Source organism: Lepeophtheirus salmonis, chromosome 12 (genome assembly GCF_016086655.4).
Source record: "Lepeophtheirus salmonis chromosome 12, UVic_Lsal_1.4, whole genome shotgun sequence".
Classification (NCBI taxonomy): Eukaryota; Metazoa; Arthropoda; class Copepoda; order Siphonostomatoida; family Caligidae; genus Lepeophtheirus; species Lepeophtheirus salmonis.
This window is the reverse complement of record NC_052142.2, coordinates 12,715,511-12,736,791: the sequence shown is the minus strand read 5'-3', so window position 1 is coordinate 12,736,791 and position 21,281 is coordinate 12,715,511. Positions and strand designations below refer to the sequence as shown.

The 21,281-nt window shown below is 30.5% G+C and overlaps 1 protein-coding gene and 2 long non-coding RNA genes across 3 annotated transcripts in view; 1 reads left to right on the top strand and 2 right to left on the bottom strand.

Moving 5' to 3' along the window:
* The window catches only part of LOC121126887 (voltage-dependent calcium channel type A subunit alpha-1-like), a 208,752-nt gene that overhangs the window by 106,650 nt on the left and 80,821 nt on the right, over positions 1–21,281 (top strand). The window contains 1 exon segment of the mRNA XM_071892078.1: positions 8,625–8,787. Coding sequence (XP_071748179.1) covers positions 8,625–8,787 — 163 coding nt within the window.
* On the bottom strand, positions 8,924–13,606 carry LOC139906757 (uncharacterized). Its single transcript, XR_011782638.1, has 3 exons — positions 10,874–13,606; positions 10,751–10,812; positions 8,924–9,258 (listed from the first exon to the last, which is right to left on the bottom strand). It is a non-coding gene; the product is annotated as an uncharacterized lncRNA (long non-coding RNA).
* Positions 18,168–21,019, bottom strand: LOC139906756 (uncharacterized). Its single transcript, XR_011782637.1, has 3 exons — positions 20,612–21,019; positions 20,070–20,439; positions 18,168–19,994 (listed from the first exon to the last, which is right to left on the bottom strand). It is a non-coding gene; the product is annotated as an uncharacterized lncRNA (long non-coding RNA).

The following is a 21,281-nucleotide window of genomic DNA, read 5'->3' as shown; positions in this document are numbered from 1 at the left end:
AGTATTGCACTTTGTCCGCTTCAGCGGACCAAAAAAAAAACAACCTTACTCAACCGTCCACCAATCATATAGGTATGTAAATATAGATGAATTAAGTCATAATTAATTATTAAAATCTATTATATATATGTAACTTATGACCAACTCATAATAGTACTGAGTCATTATAATAAAATTACATATTTGTAGCACGTACACCCAAAAGGAAGCTAGATAATTTTTCTCAAAATTGAACATGGAATACATTTTCCAACAAATTATAGTCCATTTAAATGAAAAAATGATTATGATTAATCCTTTGGAGGCACCACAAATTGTACTTAAAGTAGCCAAAATTCACCAGCACATTTATAGAATTAGTAAATTAATAAATTATATCTCTAAGACAACATTGGGGCTAAATTAAGTCAAATAGATGAAACTAAGGTTTTAAACTACAGTTAACACTCTCGGGTATCTCAATTCATCGCAGAAATTTGAATTCAAATCCTGTAATTTACCGTAATATCTCTTTCAAATATTGCCTGTCATTTTATAAATATAAATGATTGAACCTTTGAATATAAAACGCGTTTTCCGCTTCCCGTGATACATTTCTGGTAATTAATAAATTACTGCAATTATTTCAAGATTACTTTACAGCCAAAAATAAAAAACAAAGACGCACACAACATTTTTCGTATGGATTTAAAGTACTTTACATTGAGTGGATATTTGAGTTAGATATTACGTTTAACGTTACTGGTTGCAAATGTGAAGTACTTCACAGCCAAAAAAACAAAAAAAGACGCACACAACATTTTTCGTATGGAGTACTCTTGAAATATTTAAGAGTGTGAGAATTTGTTTCATTGAATACGAGATAAATTAAATTATTACTGCTTAAAAGGGACATAAATAATAGTTATGTACTTTTTAGAGTGGATTGTTGCTGTAATTTATTAATTATCAGAAATGTATCACGGGAAGCGGAAAACGCATTTTAACAGAGAATTGGTGATTTGTTCTATCTGTCAGAAGGAAATACAGAAGGACAACTTTAATGATCACAAAGTTAAACTCCATAAGAATGGCCCCAGCTGCAAGTATCAAGTGAAAATTGATCATAAGAAGCAGAAAACATTGAACTTTGCTGTTAAGAAAACTTCCTCTGCTACATCCTCATCCTCAGTCACTGCCTCCTCCTGTCCCGATGACCCTGCTCCAGTTGAGGCCTTACTGCCTGAACCAAGATCTGAAAAGTCCGTTTCTGCTGAAGAGAAAGTTACTGCAGACACAGAAAATAATGGCGACTTATCAAATTACCCCAGCGGACGGATTTCTCATAGAATAAGACTTCCTAATCTCGATATCGGACCAATCTTCTCTCCCGAGCAGCTCTCTGTAGTCAACAACAACAATATTCCCTCTGCAGAGGACTCTGATACTAGCGACAATGTCCAGGGAAGTGAAAAGAGCAAGACTGAGGAGATGGAGTTTGTGGACGGAGGCCCAGAGTACCCTGTTGTCTTCACGAGCCAGCTGGGGGACCCGATACCTACCGGGCAGAAGCCAAAGCGGAAGGACATCCAGACCAGAACCAGAGTGGAGACTGAGCGGGAAACTGTGCCTAAAGTCGAGAGAGATCATCCTCTACAGCCCAAGAACAAAATACTATATTATTTTATTCGATATGTAATTCATTGATGATGAAGAAATAATATAACAATGATAGTCTGGGAGTATATAGGAGATAAATAGCAGTTGGTGTGATTGAGTTATTTGTGTAATTAACAGATGATTTCGGGCCTTTTTTTTGTGCTTCTTCGATGCAAGGTTGCATGATACAACAAAAGTAACAACGGGAAATAATAGGATAATATTAATAATAATAACAAAAAGGAAGAGATTTGTGTGCGTAAGCAAATCAATGAGGCCACATTTATATTTTCATCAGTTCAGATGGATTAATCATTACTAGTATGAAAAAAATGTGTTTTATGTTTTAAAAAAATTATTTAATCATGTGTTTATAACATGAGAATATCTAAAAAACGAGAGTTTTTTTGTATCGATTTTTTATAATATTCTAGTGTAAAATATATAAAATTTAATTTTCAAATAAAAAGCTAAGTGCTTCGATTTTTCATTTTTTAACGAATCACAAAAACGCATATCTAATTTATATCTTCTTTTTTAACGAATCACAAAAACGCATATCTAATTTATATCTTCTTTTTTAATTTTTTTATTTAAGACCTTGGAATAAAATTCAATGAACTAAAAAAAAATTCTATGACATTTCAAATAAATAAACAGAAATATATAACTTACATGTCATAAAATTAAAAAAAAAAGAAGAAATTTACAATTCTTTTGGATATTCTTTTTTTCTTGATAAAAAAAGCAAAAAAACAACATAGTTCTGTAAGATTTGTATTTATAATGGCCTTTCGTTTTTTTTTGTTTTGTTTCTATACTAATATTTTAGTAGAATAATAATTAATGTTAAGGAGGAAAAAACATCGATTCATAGAAACTAATTTACCTTTCATAAATATATAAAAAACAATTACTCTTTATATAATCTTCATCATAAATGAAGAGGGAAAAAGAAACCAGCCACAATTTAAGAAGAAGATGATAATAAATAAAACAAATTTTATAATTTGATTGTAAAATAACGGTGGAGAATAACACAAACAAGTATATTTTATCATATATGATATAGTAATTTTTTTTCAATAGAACAGTTTTGCAGACGCACAATCCCCACACACTTGAGAGTCCTATTCATTAGAATTGTCAATACTTTTATATTTTTCCCCACTAAGTAGTTTATCCCTATTGGGAGAAGGATATTGATTACTGTTCATGTATAGAGGATCCCCTGTATCATCAAAAGAAAAGAACTATATCTGTAGAGCATTTTAATATTGAGGGGGCGTCGCTATGAGCCAGCCTGGTGGAAATAATAATTATATGGACAATAATAAAAGAAATTGAAATAAGTTTCTAACTCTGTCTTGCCGCAATTGTATTTTCACTCGTATAATTCTTGTTTTGTATTTACTTAAGAAAAGAGATAACGTTGTAACGTGATGTATTATATATGTTCGCCAGTCTGTAAAAATTAAAAATAAACCTAATTTTGAATAATTTTTTGAAGGCTTTTTACTATATCAGCTGCAAGGAGCCGTGACATGAAGTAAACAAGCTTAAATCCCACTCCATATATCGCAAGGATATAAAGACCGATGTTGATCTTCAATATTACTCTGAGTCCAACATGAACTCTCGAGCAAACCTTCATTCTTACTCTCTGTCTTTCATGAGCACATATACTAGTAATTTCTTTATACTTAGATGTTCTGTCTTCAAGAATTAAATGATAATGATGACAGCTTTTGAAAATAAAAAAGCATGTTCAGTTTGCAAACCAGAAAAAGCCGATCGGGCTTTCAATTGTAAGTTTTATACACCACTGGGGTTTGTGATTTTCACGACGCTAAGCATCTCAATACATTAAAAGTATTTGAAGGGGTAGAATAATTTTCAACACAAATTACATATATCACTATCCATTTTTGGCTTCCAACAAAAAAGAGTTTTTAACAGAATTAGGGTATTTTAACACATCTATCATGGGTGTACAAGCAATATTTTTCATAGTACTTTGCATAATATAATAATCAAACCTCAACAACTTTCTCATTCAAAATGAAGAGGCTATTCAATAAAAGTTTCTTGTTTGCAGGAGTGAAAATACTATGATAAATTAAACGTTAGATGCACTAAAATTACAAAATTTACATTTTTCTGCTCCAAACAAGAAATATTTTAACTCACAGAACCTATATACTTTATAACAGATAATTGTTAAGCTTTAAAGATTATAATATATCAATTTCTTCGAAATATATTATGTGTATACGTGTATATGCATTATACATGGGGGTTTCTACTATTATTTGTAACTAAGCAATTTTATAAAATAATAACATTAAAGTACAGTTGATTATAAATTATAATCAAAACTTGGCATATCATCAAGCAAGGATTACAAGAGAAAATAACATTAGATATAATTGAGTAATTTGTTGACTGTAACCCTATTAGTTAGTTTCTCATTATTATTTGTCATTATATCAAAAGATCAATGTGTTTTTTTATCAAATATGTGGATTCGGATCGTTAATTTCATAACTTTTACTTCAACATTACTGACTTCAGTCGACTTGTTATTTATAAATTCCAACTTCTGCGTAATTGATTTATTTTTATTATCGATCAATGGGTAAAGAGATTATATTTAACAAAATCATAGATTTTGCTTAAAATTTGGTATTTTGTAAAGAGATGTCTAGTGGTTCAGATACAGAAACCCCAATTAAAGTAAGATAAATTTTATGAAAGATTTTCTGAAGCACATCTAGGATTTTTCTATCTATTCTCGCAATAAATCGGAACTTTACTTAAATTTTGCAGTATCTTTGCTAAAGAAGTTGTACTATATCTTTCATTATTTAGAAAGTTAATTCAATTTACTTTACAAGACACAAAAAATAATATATAAATTGTGTTTATGGTTTTACAGAATTGCATTTCAAAGAAATGTACATTTTTTTAGCATTTAAAAAAAATATACGCCGGAGTACGTATATTGTACTTCAATTTTATGGAACGATGGATTTTTTTCGGACTTTCTAAAATCGGAGAAACTGCCCCATGCTGCTATTGTGCTATTTTGGGTATATTTATACTTTTTTGGTCTTTGACAAAGTATATTAATATACACCAGATTTTGTTATAAAATAAGTTATAGAAAAAGATTAAATATATGATTTAGTGGATTCTTTTCCATTTGGTGGGAACCAGGTTGGGAATGGGTGGTTGGGTGAGAGGACCAAATATTGAGGTCCGATGTCAGACAAAGTCTTGTGAAAGTATCCTGATTTGAGTTTTTTTGGGTTAATTTTATGAGATAGGTTAGTGTGAATGGATCGTATGTATTTGTTGTTCACATTAAACTACCTAGAAAATTATTCTCCTTGCTCATATTGCCTGTTTTGTTCAATCATTTTTAACGAATGTACAATGAAGCTGTGTACTGTTGGACTGATATTAATTCATCTATCATTTTCAAAACTGTTAAGGATTTGGTGGTAAAGTTCAATGCAAAATTTACGGGATCTTGTGTTGTGGACCTTTGTTTTGATTAAGTACCCCCTAACCTCTTTAGAACTTTGCAAAATACATTCCTTGATGCTCAGGGACAATCCCTTTTAGAAGGTATCGATGGTTCCCCAAGCAGTCTTCTTCCTTGATAGTATTTCTTCCACGTCCAGTAATGTCCAAACTACACATAATTATACTCTTTTTACAATTTACCTCTTCCTTTGCTTCCTCTTCGGCTTTCTTATTCCATTTCACTTAGCTGTTAGTCCAAACACGAGTAGCACTACATAGATGGTATAGCAGTTGAAGCACCCAACCAAAGGAACACATTATGGCGCGAAGAGAAGACACCAACACTAGTGAATCAAGAGCAGTCGTGTCCTACACCTAGGGTGGCTTTTTAATACCATCCCCTTTGAATGTCTCTTTGATCTGGGGGCCATTCCACAGATAACGTAAGGAAGCCTTCATGACCTTTTCAACATACTGTATCTTTGTCCGCATGTCAAGGACTTCAGTATACTCCACTTAACCCTGTATGTAACTTTCCCATCTTATCGTCGACAAGCATATATATCAGTATAAAAGTTACAACAGTGTTGGCCATTTCGATCTTCCCTTGAAGTCCAATTCTACATTGGTCAACCCTCCTTACCTATTACATCTGTTTCTTTTTTCTCCATTAGGATGAAAAATGGTCAGTAAACTTGGAGTGAAACAGGCTTTTTCTTATTACATAGAGGGTTGCCGCGGTGGTGTTATCAACAACACACAAGATGGAGAACATGTAAATAAATATGAAGTTTCTTGAATCATTGGAAAACTCATGGCTATGTGAACACCAACTTCCTTGTAAATCACATAAATCCCTGTTGAGGGGCTTAAGATTAAATGTGATCTTGAAAGTCATTTAAAAGTCCAGTGCAATGCTTCTTTAAATGGGAACCCAATCCTTGTATAATGTAAACAAGATTTTCAACTATTTTATTTTATTTTATATTATAATATTTAATCATACACTAATTATTTACTACCATAATAAATTAACTGTTTGGGATTTATGTGTAAGGAGTTTTTAAAATTCCCGAAGCTTTTGCCAATGGGCATTGATACAAAATCTTATATGCTTTTTGCAGTTTTCCGTATAGTCATTTTCCCAATAGTCCATCTTGTTGTATGAAAGAGGCTCTTCCCTTCTCAATAAACGAAATACCAAACTTCCCCGTTGCCAAATTCCCAAAAAAGTTTGAAAGCACTCTCTTAGGGGACATGTATTTACGAGGTTTTGTGTACTATCATCCAGTTAAGTCTGATAATTAGCTTGAGCATGAACAAAGAGATGTCAGGTTTTTGAACTTATGCTTGCGTGAGATTTTGAAATCTTATATATACTTACCACATAAGAAAATCGTATTTGAGTTGGGAAAATTTACAAATATAAAGATTTATCTTTCAACTTTATCTCCACAAAAAAAAGTAGCTGGGGGTGTCCCTGAGGGAACCGATATCTGAGTTTACTAACAGTGGTCAGCTACAATTCTGGACTATTCTAATTGGAGAATCTCTATTTAAATCATCCTTAAAATGAATTGTTTGATTAATTGAGTCTTTGATCGAATGTGGGATATCTTCTGCTCTTTGGTTATTCATTGATTTATTTCTATTAGTCGTTGAACATTCACAGAAGAAATAGTTAGTTAATTAAAACTTATTGCTGTTTAGCTTAGTGAAAATAATTTCCGGTTGAGGAGTCAATGAATGTTTATCCGTGCGAAGTTCCTAATAGTTAATTTTTATGCTCATTTTCTCATAAATTGAACTAATCTTGAATTTCAAATGATATAACTTCTAAATTTTTATGTAGTTATTAATCTTCTACACTTAGTTCTTACTGATGTCATAATAATGTCAATTAGTAGAAATTCCAGTGAATACAGCTAAAACATTGGAGGAATTTATCAAAGATGTAAGTAAATATCCTAAAGATTAAAAGCAAATTTTGTCAGCTAGACACAAATTAGTGAGACAGATACAAGCATTTTGTAATACTATTAATAAATTATATTGTAAGTTAAAGATATTGTCAGAGGAGCCAGAGATTTAAGAGATGGAATTGGAGGATTAATTGGTCACTTTGAATACGCATGGAGTTAAAAACGATGATATTAGCCTAAAGCTTATATAGAAAACCCGAAAATTCAATTTTATTAATATAGTATACTGGTGAAGTACAGTATAAACTGCAAAAATTAATCAATATATCTTTAAAATTATGAAATTGTTTATAAGGTGGGTTCTCTAAATTGCTTACCCACGCATAACTTCTCCCTTTTAATTATTAGTATTGCACTTCAATTCAATTTTTTTATATTACTACATAGAGATAATGATAACAACAAAACGAATAAGATATGTTTGTGTTACTTTTAGTAATGTCCAAATAATGCATAAAAATGTAGTTAAATATTCAAATAAGATATAGGATAAAAGGGAAAATGCAAAAAAATAAGCAGAAAAAGGGAAACATGCAAATAAATCCAGTATAAAATAATTTATTTTGGTTTAAATATTTCTATCAAACTATAATATTTTTATTCTAGCAAGCACTTGTAAAAGCTTAGTGTTTTCCAGTATAGTTATATATCGGTAATGAAAAGAAAAATTGCTGGAGTCAATATTTATAGAGGGAAAATTGATTGTAGGTTTGTCGCCAAGATGGATAAGATCAACGGTGCTTGGGTACCTAAGAGACAGAGCTCTCTTGTTCTTGAGGCGAAAACTTAGAGAATGTTTCATCAGGCTCTTACTATGGAATGATTACATTGATACCTATTTTCTACTTTAAAATGCAAGTGAAGGTTGAAAATGCAAATATATCTTATTTACACAATTTGGACATCACTAGTTATAATATTTATGTGGTTACTATTGAATTTTCAAAAAAGAATCAATATATATATATATCAAGAGCAATCTAATAACAAAAAGGGAGAAATTAAGTGTGCATGAGCAATTCAGTGAACCCACCTTTTACTGATTTAATAATTTTAAAGATCGATTTCGAATCTTATTTCGCTGTTTGTTTGCTTTTAAATAATATTTATACGTGAATACATTTTATATAATTGTATAGTCTATAATCTTGTAATTGTACATACTCGTACGTCTGTTTGGATTTTTTTTTAAATGCCATTACTTATGCATTCATCTTTCTGTATTTCCTATTGCAATATTTTTGTGTATGTCATCTCTACCTTAATAATCAAGGAAATTATAAGTAAATATTTCTTTGGTAATAGTGTGTAAAATTAATATATTATACGTATTGATTGTTTTTTTTTTGTGCAATTTGACGTGAAGAGAACCTACAAATTTGATATATTATCCAATATTTAAATTTTTTTTTATATACTTATATAGTTAAATCCAAAAAGTATATAATATTTTATACTATTGTAATTTTGTAGAGGAACTCCTACTGGACAAAAACTTAAATCATTGAAACTACTACGCGTTCTACGCCCATTAAAAACAATCAACCGTGTTCCAAAATTAAAAGCAGTTTTTGATTGTGTCGTAATATCTTTGAAGAATGTTTTCAATATACTAATTGTATATATGTTATTTCAAGTAAGTTTTAAAAGGTAAAAGGATCGTTTTTATTATTTTATATTAAGCAAATTCTTTAATATTCAAGTAAGTGATGATATTAAAAATTTGAAACTTTTATTTATTCAAATTCATAATATTATTACATCTAATCAAGTTAAAAAATGATATTATTTTATACAGGAAAGTGTCATGAGATCTTTATTGTTAATGAAATTTTGACATTATTACCTAAAAACACTTATATGGACATGCTGGAATCAAAAGTAATTAGACTATATTGAAGATTTTTTTCAAGTTACTTCATGGTCATTCCACGCCAAAGCGATGGATGTGGAAAAACGTAAACTCACCCAATACAAAATCATCTAATTTTTTTGTATAACATAAATACCATTAAGTTTATGGAGCGACGTAGCATAGCGAACAACACCTTCGACAGAATCATATTATCTTGAACTCAATGTCCGTATATTCAATTCATTGTAGCCCCTAGAGAAGAAAATATACATGTTCTATATAATGTGGTATTAGGGGAACTAAAAAATGAGCTATTACGAATTTAGGGATATTAAAAGTTACCATTTGTAAATAGAAATATTCGCATATATGAAATTGCCCAGTAATCCTACCCCCCCTCCCCCCTAGCCCCTTTTTTGTCCAGAACGGTCCATACAGGAATTAGCAACGTTATTAACAAGTAAACTTTTTTTGGCATGAGTAAAAAAAATCCTAATTAAAAAAAATATATATTACTATAGTTAAATCCGTCACTTCGAGAGCATGATAAACATTGCACGTCCTCGTATTTAGTAGGTATGTAACAATACCTGTATTGTATCATGATTGAAGTTGATAATTCTGTAGAGAAAAACGCGAGCAAGGAGAAGGGGGGAAGAAAGACTTAAGGTATCATTGTTTAAAATACTCATGTGATTATCATATGCCTCCTTTATCATGATTTTTGAGGGTATAACAAAAGTATTTATTAGCAAAATGTTTAATGAAGATTACTACGTATAATTGACTTAGACGTTTTTTATTCGTTACAGTAGATTTGAAAACGTCACACTCCATGAAATTTTAATTCATTATGAACCATATTCTCAGAATAATAACTAATGAAACGACAAAGTAGAGTATTTCGAAATATATTTAAAGTTCCAAGTTTAAAAAGAAGGCATAAATTAAATATAATCTACATACTAAAAATAAACCATCATACATTTATGTTAAATATACAAAATTAATTATTATAAATACAGAATATTGAAATAATAGACTAATCCAAATAAAATTTTCTTGTTCTGACATGAATTCAGTTAAATATGTCATAACTTTAAGTTGCTAAACAAAAGCCAGACGTGGAGTTTAATAAAAAGATCATCACCTTTTTTTCCTAATGTGGAAGTTGCTATATACAATTGTGCACATGATATATATATCTCTACCGATGAGATCTAAATAATTATTAATAATAAAGTAAATGTCAAAATCATAAAATTAGACAATAAATATACAAATAAAAAAAAATGTCAGAATTAAATCCATCGTAAAGATTTAGTGCAAAAGCTAATTATGTAGTAATGTCCGGCGATATTACTCTTTATTAATGGCATCAATAAAGATTACCCCCCCCCCCTCCCCGTTATTTATGCCTGTATAGCAGCATACTATTATCATGAAGGATACGCACAATTGCTAATTATAATGCTACACCAAATGTAACAACCATAGCTAACCCTTAAGTGATAAAAAAGTAATATTTATTAACTATGTAATATTGGAAAACCTAATGATCATAACCAAGTCTTTAAGTGAAGAAACTAGTGTCAGACCAACTAGTTGCAAACCATCCAAAGCTACTACTCCCGTTGTTGTAGCAATTTAAGCCTTTGTTTTTGCCATTTAATGAGTTGTGTATCATAATTCTTGATAATTTTAGCTAAAATAGAATTACATTTTTTTTTAAATGAACACTTACTGTTAGATGGTACAAAATTCAGAGTCCCATTTCGTAATTTGGTATGGACGACTCTAATCAGCCTGAAAATTATATTAACTTCACAATTTACAATGGATGTATTTCTATAAATGACATAATTACCAACATCCTCCATTAATTCAGGATGGTTCCTCGGGAAGTGAAGAAGTTACCCATGTATTTCTCCATAAATTTTTTGAACGTAGGATGATTAGCAATGGATAAGGTTTTATTACAAGCAAATCTTTGTGAGATCAGAGTTAGAATCTGACTTGATGTATTCATCGTTAACTTGATTTTATAAGTAGATGAATATCCATACACTTGATAATGAGTGACGTGTAATTCTAGACAGGGACTAAATGCACATTTATATCCATAAATCTGACAAACCATCTGTTTCTCATCCGGTAAGTATTTTGCAAATTCCTGTGCCTCCATTTTCAGAAATCCAGATTAAAGACGACGTTATTTTAGGTATTTTATTCAGTTCTCTATCGACTATCAGTATCTAATATTATATTAATATTGAATAATAAAGGGGGAATGATATCGTTCTTGATAGAAGAAGATGTATATTATTTAATCAATGATGCTATAAGTATTTCTTCTCTTCTCCTCGCACGCTTTTGTATTCTTACCAAAATTATCACCCTTAATCTTGATACGATATTTAGGTATTGCATGATATTATTATGATAAATCGATAGTTTACATGACCTATTTATGTAAAAAATTGAAAATGAAAAATATCATATGATACGCTGGCCCAAAAATTTCTAAGCGTATGAATTTGATTATTGTCTATTGACATATTTTATAATCGATTGATATAGAATGAATATACTTGGTTGTTAAGTCATAATTATTAGCTGGTGAAGTATTTTTCAAAGTGTTTATATTAATGGGAAGGTGAGAAAAGAGAAGAGTTGGAACTATGCGTCAAGACATTAAATTTTTGATGATTTGTTTGAAACTTTCCCAGGGAGCATTCATCTTCGTCTTTCAAGGAAATCATATTTTCCCGTTTGGATATACGTGCAAGTTGATACACGCTTTCTCCTTCTCTTCAACTTCAGGTTCCAGTAAATCAAGGGATCTTTCCTCATTGTGCCCCACTCGTTGGATCTTATCTCCTTTAACAGAAGTATAGTTCATTGTGCAGATGTCCCTTAGTATCAAAATCTCTAACTTCGCATGTAATCGCTTTTATGGTCTAAAATACATCCTTTACTTCATATTTTCTATGGAATCCTTTTTTACTTCTAGCACTCCAGAGACTTGAGTATCATAAAGAGACAAAATAATGAGCAACGAAGAGAGTTCTCATACTCAAGCCATAGGTACTTCATTGAAATTGTTGTGTCCATTCCTACGTTAGCCAAATCTGCTTCGTCTTTTGCTATAAGACAACACTTTCCTTCAGTGTCCTACAGGTCTATAACGCCTAAATCACTAGGGTTGTCAAAAATTATTGATATACAATTTCAATACTTAAAGAAAATATCTATACAAATTGGTTATTAAAAAGAGTTATTGAAAATAAGTGACGACGTCAATTTTTATGTTGCAATGTTATTTATGGATCATCCATCCTAGAAGAAAGAGCTAATCAGTAATTACTTAATTATTATTAATAAGTTTATTGGTAACATCAACAGTATTCAAGGTACAAAAACAAAGACACAAATTTGATCCTATTATGTAAAAAAACGAAAGACCAATAATTGTGAAATGAATGAGAATAATTTAGCATAGTAAGAGATCAACGAATAACCTATTTTTATTGGAATAATGACTATTGAAAGTGTCATCGGGCAATTTTGTAAATGTTTCGGATTTCTCAGATAATTTAAAAACAGTAAGGCGTATTTTTAAGCAAGTATTTAGTTGATATTTGATACATATACAAAAAAAAAAAAGAATTATTTATAAATATTCATTTTTTAGGTACTTAAATATACAATATGCTATTAGGTTAGTTCGAGCAAATCCATTTATATATGATAGTTCCTTCTACGTGTGTGTCATATTATATTATCTCCATTATGAAGGCTAAATGGCTTAAGAATGAGGAATCTAGAAATTCTTCTATTTCTCCAGGCATACAGACGTAAGAAAAAAAGTTGCACATCAATTCATTACCAATCCATCTGCTTGGTAATATTATAAACTATTGATTAATTAAATAGAATCAATACTACAGTGAGCTTGGAGTATCCAGAATGTATAACTGTTCAATTAAGACACTACATCACCAAATTCGATCATATATTAATGAAATAGATATGAGTGAACGCAGATTTATATATCCGAATGCTCCGAAATCAATATAAATTAAATCCCATGAAATAAAGTTCCAACTTTTCTCTCTTCTCACCTTTTGTATTAATCCAATTTCAATAAATACTTCTCCAGCTAATAACTATAACTTCACAAGCAATTATATTTATTCAATATCAATTGACTAATATGTCAATAGAGAATAATCAAATGAATACTCTAAGAAATAGTTGGGCCAGCGTATCACATGATTCTTTTTATTTTCAATCTTTGCACATAAATCGGGTTTGTAAAGTATCGATATATCATAATAATATTATTCAATACCTAAATATTGTATCATGATACAATACACATATTTTTACAGCCCTATGAATCACTATTCTCTGTCACACTCAAATTAATTTCATTTATATAATATAATTTTAGAAAAAAAAAAAACAAATTTATCCTGATATTACTTTTTTTTGTAAAATAATTTCATTATTTTTAAGTGGCCTTTATTAGAGAATAATGAATTGATCACTTAAAATAATAATTATTTGCTTATATTCATAATAAATATTAAAAAATATACCCAATAAGGAGCAAATCCCCACTCAATCGGACTCTGTTATTGACTCCACATTCTCCTGTGATATCTCTTTTTGAAGTTTTCTTGAATGACTTTTTTCATGTTTCCAATGAATGTAGAGACATTAATGTTTACTTTTTTTTGTTCGATAAATATTGCCTTCAATGCACCTTTCATAGAAAGTGTCTGAGTTAGCTCATTTGATAAAGCCCTTGTTGCTCTAGCAATTGGATCTATTACTTTCTGCCTTTAAAATATCAACTTCCGTAAATGTGGAAAATGGTCGACGTTTGTCCTAATTTCAGGGGCTAAAACTTTTGCAAAAACTGCAGGTTGCTGTTCTACAAAGCTGCCTACCATTTCGAACCACTGTTCCAGCGTCTAGAAACATCTCTTTTTAATTTTTTGCTTAGGAAGGCTTACAAGTGTTTACTTTTCTTCAAATATGTATAGTCCTCGACAACTCAGATGCAAAAAAGCAAAAAACATTCTAACGTTACCTGAGCTTCTACTTTGATCTCCAAAATGAAAATGTTTTTTACAGACCGGAACCATTTTTAGCCCATTATTTACTAAAGCATGAATTCCAAGTTTGTCAGAAACCAAAATATTAGATTCCCCCAGTGCATTTCTTTCCTGTCACGGCTACAAAAGTAAACAAAATATTCAGTGAAAGACTGAAAGAAATATCAGCAATAGTATTTTCTGAAATTTACCAAAATATCTTGCTTCTTTTGTTTAAATTATGCTGCTAAGGCCATAAAATAAACAATTGGAATTGATGGACTTCCCTATTGGGCTCTTATAAATACTTGGTCCTGCTGCTCACCATCAATTCAAAGACAATTCTATCATATGCAGTTTATCTGCCATTGAAGTAGTCTTTTTTTTTCAGATTTTTATTTATCTTTTCGAATTTTCTTATCACAACATTACCAGGAAGCTAAACTAAATATTTTCCCAAATTCATAGAGGAACTTTTTGACCAAAATATTATCATTTGAAGTTTCATTCAAAGTTGTTGTATAAAATAAACTTACTAATAAGTTCCTTTTCTAGAATACAAAGAAATAATAATAATTACTCTTTGATACAGTATAATCAGCGATGGAAATCAGATGTCTCTTTAACTCACCCGTTTTTTAGAGTTGGTAATTTACAGAATGAATTTTCTTTTCCCAAGCGATTGCCATTATTATTTAACTCCTGAGTAGTTAAATAACTTTTCTAATGCATTGAATTATTTTCAAAAATTGATTGAACATTCGTGTATGCTCATAAAAGACGGAGAGTAGCCCTGGGGATTTGTAGCGGAATTATAATTGTAAGACTTTGTTGGAATCAGAGTAGAATTGAAAATTGCCAATGTTTTTATTCTATTTTCTTCTCCTCCTAGGAGACTAACTATGAATTTATAAACATCTTATTAATAATTTATCAACTACATCGCAAATTTTGTTTAAAGACTATGAATAATCTTTGTTTAACTTTTACTTGAAAGTAGCTCATGTTGCGATCATAGCGGAACATTTGATTTGTCAGAAGTACTACCAGGATCTAAACGCTTAGGATTGGCTAGTTGCAACATCTTTCACATTCAAAGAATACCTAAAAATTGAAAAAATGATTTTTAAAATCTAAGGGGGAAAAATATGATGAATTGAACTGCAATGAATCCTGTATCACTTTTGCATTCACTGGTTCACATTTATCCGAAGAAGATGATTATTTGATTATATTACATAATCTTTTTGGGTTGTTTACGGTTAATTTTATTTCATGGCTCTAAGTTAAAATTTTCTCCAAGTAAATATTATAATTAAATTATATCTTGTAGCGCATGAGAAACTCAGTTCATCTTTGGTTGATTGTTTTCGACTTCTGGCATAAATCAATCTCTATTATTTTTTTGGGGATTTAATGCATCTCTTCGTCATCTAGGCATGGATTTCTCTAATTTTATCTATCTTCCATTTTAAAAGTAGAAATGTTGCGTCCATATTAACTTAGAGCTTATCCGGCTCCTATTTATGTATTTCCAGTTTTTATAGATCATTCAATTTTTGTCCTGCAGTTCACTGAAAGTATCAATATTTATCACCATAGGGTAATGTTACCAATTTACATTGTTTATTGATATTGCTTCAGGATATAAATTTAGCAAGATGATTGATATCTCCAATGCCCAATGTTTCAGATCTTTACATTTTTTGACTACGTTTGAATTAATGGGATCAACTAGAATCGATGAGTTATCTGTTAGGAAGCTTTTCAAATCTGAATTTTTGCATTAATTACTATATTGCTCAGCGTTTATATTATGAATAATTTTTATATCAATATTGAAGCACGCAAATAGTATAATTCAGGGATTTCGGAAATTTTACTTTTTTGTATTTATGCATAGATAGTCATTCATCTAAGAAATCAACAAATCGTGATGAATAAGATAAGAATAAGTTGATATCATCAAATAAAAATGAAATGGTCGCGTAAAAAACATAATAAACATTGATCTTATTTTTTTTACTTATCTTTAATATAATAAACATAGAGCTCAATGTAATTATCCAGCTAACAAAATGGAATATGACAACAGGAAGGATTTTGAAACCTCTATACCCCTGAATACAAGCACAATAATGAAATATGATTTGTATGTCCAATACAAAGTCGTAGGAATAAAAAGCATAAGCTAATATAATAACGGAAAACACATAAATGGGAATCTATATTTTGCTGAAAATCTTTTATGTTTTAAATTTTAAACTATTTGCCCAATCAATACTAAGAATATTCTATTTTTAATATTATGATTTAGCAATCAAATCAAAAATTATTAGGACAATGAAGTAAATTGACGTAAATCTGGTGAATTTTTAGTTGGTCCGTTTTTTGGATTTAATAATGCGGAGAAAGAATTTTGTTTCCTTGGAAGTTGTCATTATTATTATTTTTTTTTAAATTATTATTATCCTTTCACATATAAAAAATCCAATTCAAGATCCCTTAATTAAACCGAAATACAGTGGAAGTCCTTAAACTATTCCTGGCTAAGACGATTTAGGCTGAGTCCGGATTTCTGGGCTGAAAGAATAGGTAACTATTTTAAGAACAACACTGGCTATTATTATGAGGAAATAAACCATGCTTCCAAGATAGCTTTTTTCAGCTATACCTAAGAATGAGGCTTACTGGAAAGGGCTATTGTCTTTTTGGAATTCCTTTTTGTTGGATGCTCTTCCACTAAAGGGAGATAATGAGTCTGTAAATTTTAATGACATCTTCAAAAGTAGAGATGAGATAATGAAGCATTAGGGAATGGTCTCCTTAGGGCCAGTAAACTTATTCATATGCCTGTCTTCTTACTATGCAATATAGTAAAAGTCAAAAAAAAAAAAAAAAAAAAAAAGTATGTGCCCACACACCCCACTTTAAATTGCGTTGGAGGCTCATAACGTACAATATGTTAGAAAGAAGTTCGTGAAAATGAAAGTATCAAGCTTCCAATTCTTTTAGTTTCGAAATGGCTCCCAAAGCTGAATAAAACAAACACGGGAATCGATAAAGTGAGATGGAGATCGGTCATGAGAAATCCATTCATAGATTCAAGAGAGAGATGGCTAAGATATCGTCTCACTACGTCAACAGTCTTCACCAACAAGTTGAATAATGATTAAACGGAGAGGCTCTGCTCTTTCTACAAGGATCGTACTGAGTCATCCTTCTACTTTTTTTTATGAATGCAGTAGAGTGATACCTGTAAGGGAAATCGTAGAACTGAAAATTAGGGACGCACTCGGAATAAAGCTGATAAAAAACAACGACAAGATAGGCTGGTGGCTATGCCATCGATGACACGGACTCACCTAAAGGCTGACGCAGTCATCACGAAAGTAATCTGCATTTTATACTTCACCCAGACTGTGGGCTCTATGACAAAGACAACAGGACTCTATGATTTCATTGAAGGACAACTTAGGGGGGCTTCAACCGTTTTGAACAATGTTGTTGATAGATAATTGCTTATGATTACTGGGTCGAGATCCTCTCTTTTCTTCAGTCGTGTGGTAGCTTGCCTATCAGACCCACCGGTTTTTATATGTAATATGTATATATATTGAAGAGGGCAAGGGAGGGTTTAATTATAATTTCATATATATTCTATTTTCTACTTAAGTGCTTTTAAACCTATTATAAATTTTTTGTCAACTCTTATTATTCAATATTATGTTTAGAAGAATAAATGACCAGATAATTAAAAAAAAAAAAAAAATTAAAAACAAACAAAAGTACAAATTAATAAAAAAAGAGTTTTTTCATATTATTTAAAAAAACATCAAAAATTCCAAAGATATTCTAAGGATGGGGTAACACTCCCCATTATAAGCTAAAATATAAAAAAATTTCGGTTTAAAAGTGCATTATTTCAATATATCTCGCGATTGTTTTGTTTAGACCTGCAGGAAGAGGTGCCCTTTTTGTTCTACAAAGGTAAATAATCTTGAGTTTCTGTGCAACTATTGCCTCGACTTTCGAATTATTCTCTCTTATCATTGTAAAAGCAATGAGTCAGTCTAACACCTTAGAATTATGTTTAACATATGAGTAATTATATACTCCACCATCAACAATAGAGGTCTCACTCGATCAAAGAAATGAAATAGGTGGAACGAAGATTCTACTGCTTCTTTACATAAACACATCCACGTTACGTTTTATTTGACTTGCTGGTCTATATCGAGGATGTCGCCAGCCTGTACTGAAACCACACCTGTTTTCATGTTGTAAAGGGGTTTGAGTGTATTATTTTGGAGTGCTTGCTTGTTCTTACATATTAAATTTAATCGAGTGTTTTGCTACCAACAAGCTTGGTTGTGATCTTATTTTTATTTCGGTCATGACTTTTTTGTGTTTTTCTTTTCCATTGAACCAATTCTTAAAACGATGAGGATTGCCAAACCTTGTTGTAGGAAATTAGCACCACAAGTAATGGAAGTTATGATATACTGAAAACAAGAAACGTTTTTTGGAGCTTAATGAGACTAAATAGGGGTTAAGTTATAAATCAAAAATTGATTGGTGTTTAAAAAACAACAACTATAGGAATAACAACGTTTTCTAAATTTTAAATTGATGTTCTTTTCTCTTGATAAATTTTCCATCCCTCACAAAGACGAGTAAAATATTTTTACCTTGACGACAACTTATATCACTATTTCAAACAAATTCAATTAATTAGGTTTCTTATTTCGTTTTTTTTTTGTTACATTTGGGACTTCAAATGTAGATTTTTCAGTCATGTTGCATCCAATTTTATCCTGTGTATCTACATATTCGTTGACTGTATTATTTTTATGTACTTTTACCCATGACATGAGTACTAACTCCTTCAAATTGCTAATTTGAGCAAATCTTATTTCTTGCAGTGTAGTTAAGTTTTTTGTTTTTTTTGACAGGCATTATATATGCAGCCATACTATCAACATGAAAAAAGACTAGGCAATCTGAATGATTTCCCTCGTGACAAAAGCTCCTAATGCATCAAATAAAATAAAAAAATCTCCCCGAAACACTGCATTATATTTTTTTGTTGGATATTATAATTTTTCATGGAAGTTTTTGTTATCAAATAAAACATGATTAATATTCTTTTTTCATTAAGTAGCCTGCAAAGTTCATATACTGCTAAACTCCTCTTCCGTAAATTTATTTGCAATTATTAATTATTAGACGTTAACATGTTAGAGTGATATGAATATTAATAATTCATTAATTTATGATTTCTCCTTTTCCGTCAACCCATCTCTCTTACACTACAGAGCCCTATAAGTAGAGTTACGTCACCGGGCTATTTGCTTTGACGATAGCTGACTTTCTCATGTGTTTGATTCACGGCAAAAAGGCGATATATTCTGCTAAAATACCCCAAGTATGCCCTCTTGTAGTGCGCCATGGATTACAGGAATCTTTCTTGAGCTGAGGGGAGGATACTTTATTCATTTCCCAGGGACAAATTCCTTGGAAGGCAATGGGTCCTAAAAATGAGATTAAATCTTTGGAAACCAAAATATAATTATCGATTGTGCTCTAAACATTTTGAAGAAATAAGGAATTCCAACTCTCAAGTAACTCAACATTGTTTAAACATCTAAAACCTAAAGTTCCAAGACTCACCAAGAACTCCAACAAACCCATTTTCATTTGGGAGAACAATGCTGATGCTAAGAAATTAAATTAAATAATTAAGAAAATCTCAAGCAACTTTTTATGTCGAATTTCAAGTAAAAAAAAAGACCTACACAATTTCAGGATCATACATACTTTACTCCTTATTTGGAACCTCCTACTTCCGAAAATAGAGAAATAGACTTGTTGGACATCAATCTAATTTAATCAGAAATAGCAGATGAAACTTCTTTTAATGATATATATATATATTTTTTTTTTTGTATTAGTTACTTTATCGGTAGAAAATAATAATTTTATGTTGTAGTACAGATATTTCTCCTGAGGTAAAACATCTAAAGGAAATAAATACCAACATAGAAATCCAAAATGGAGTATATGAAGCAGAAATAAAGGAATTAAAGAAGAAGTTGAAGGAAAAACATATCAAAATTTGGGATGCAGAATTAAAGTTTAAGTCTTTAAAAATGCGCCTCTCTCCGGTATTTAATTCAAACCATATATAAATTTTAAGTTGCAAGTTTTCTTATTCCAAAATTCGCCTTTGGTCAAATAAAGCCATTTATAATTCACTTCAGTTAAGATTCGTTGAGGAAGTATAGGTTGTCCAATTATTCTATTTCGCCAAGAACTGTTTGGAGCACTGTACAAAAATAGAGGCTTTATTCAAATTTTATGTAAATCAATTCAAAAAAAATGTAAACTCAATAACTGCAGTAGCGGTTCGATTATTTAAGTCGTCTATAAATGTCGCCCAATGTCATAAAACTTTATTTTTACTGTGTCAAAGTATGTTAGTATAAGAATGCACTTACATTTACGAATGCAAACTGTGATTATCAAAGAAAATAGAATAGCGTCTTCTACTTTCGGAAGACGAAGAATGTGTATGCGAAATTAAGTAAACTAAATAACTTATTATTAAAGTAATTATTCTATTTTTTCTTAATAATTAAGATCAATAAAATGATGATTTAGTATTCATTTATTATATTAAGTTCTTCTTGTGCCATTTGGTATCGATCTCAAGGGGCACTGAAATCTCGTTACGCATCTCTTCTTATAGAGCTCTGTTCCACTACTGACTTTTCTCCTTTTCCCATTTTTTCTGGGAAAACACCATATCTTCCTTCTTCTTTTAATGATTTTTTGTCCACCACACTATCAGTTTTGACTATTATCGGATACATCTTCCATTTCACCATTTGACTTCATATTTTCGTTTCGACTGCTCAAATTCGCCTTATACTTGTCTATAATATTATGTGTAATAAAGACTTCTTCTCCAATTTTGCCTAAGTCATGATCGCTTCATGTTCATCATTAGTTATTTCCTTTGTTGATTTCATCCACTGTAAATAGACAAACATTTCCATTTGTTTGTCGGTTTAGTCTACTTTTATCTATGAATCAGTTTTTGATACATTACATTTGATATAAGTTTATTTTTCAATTGTACCAGTCTTATATACTTTACTCTAAGTT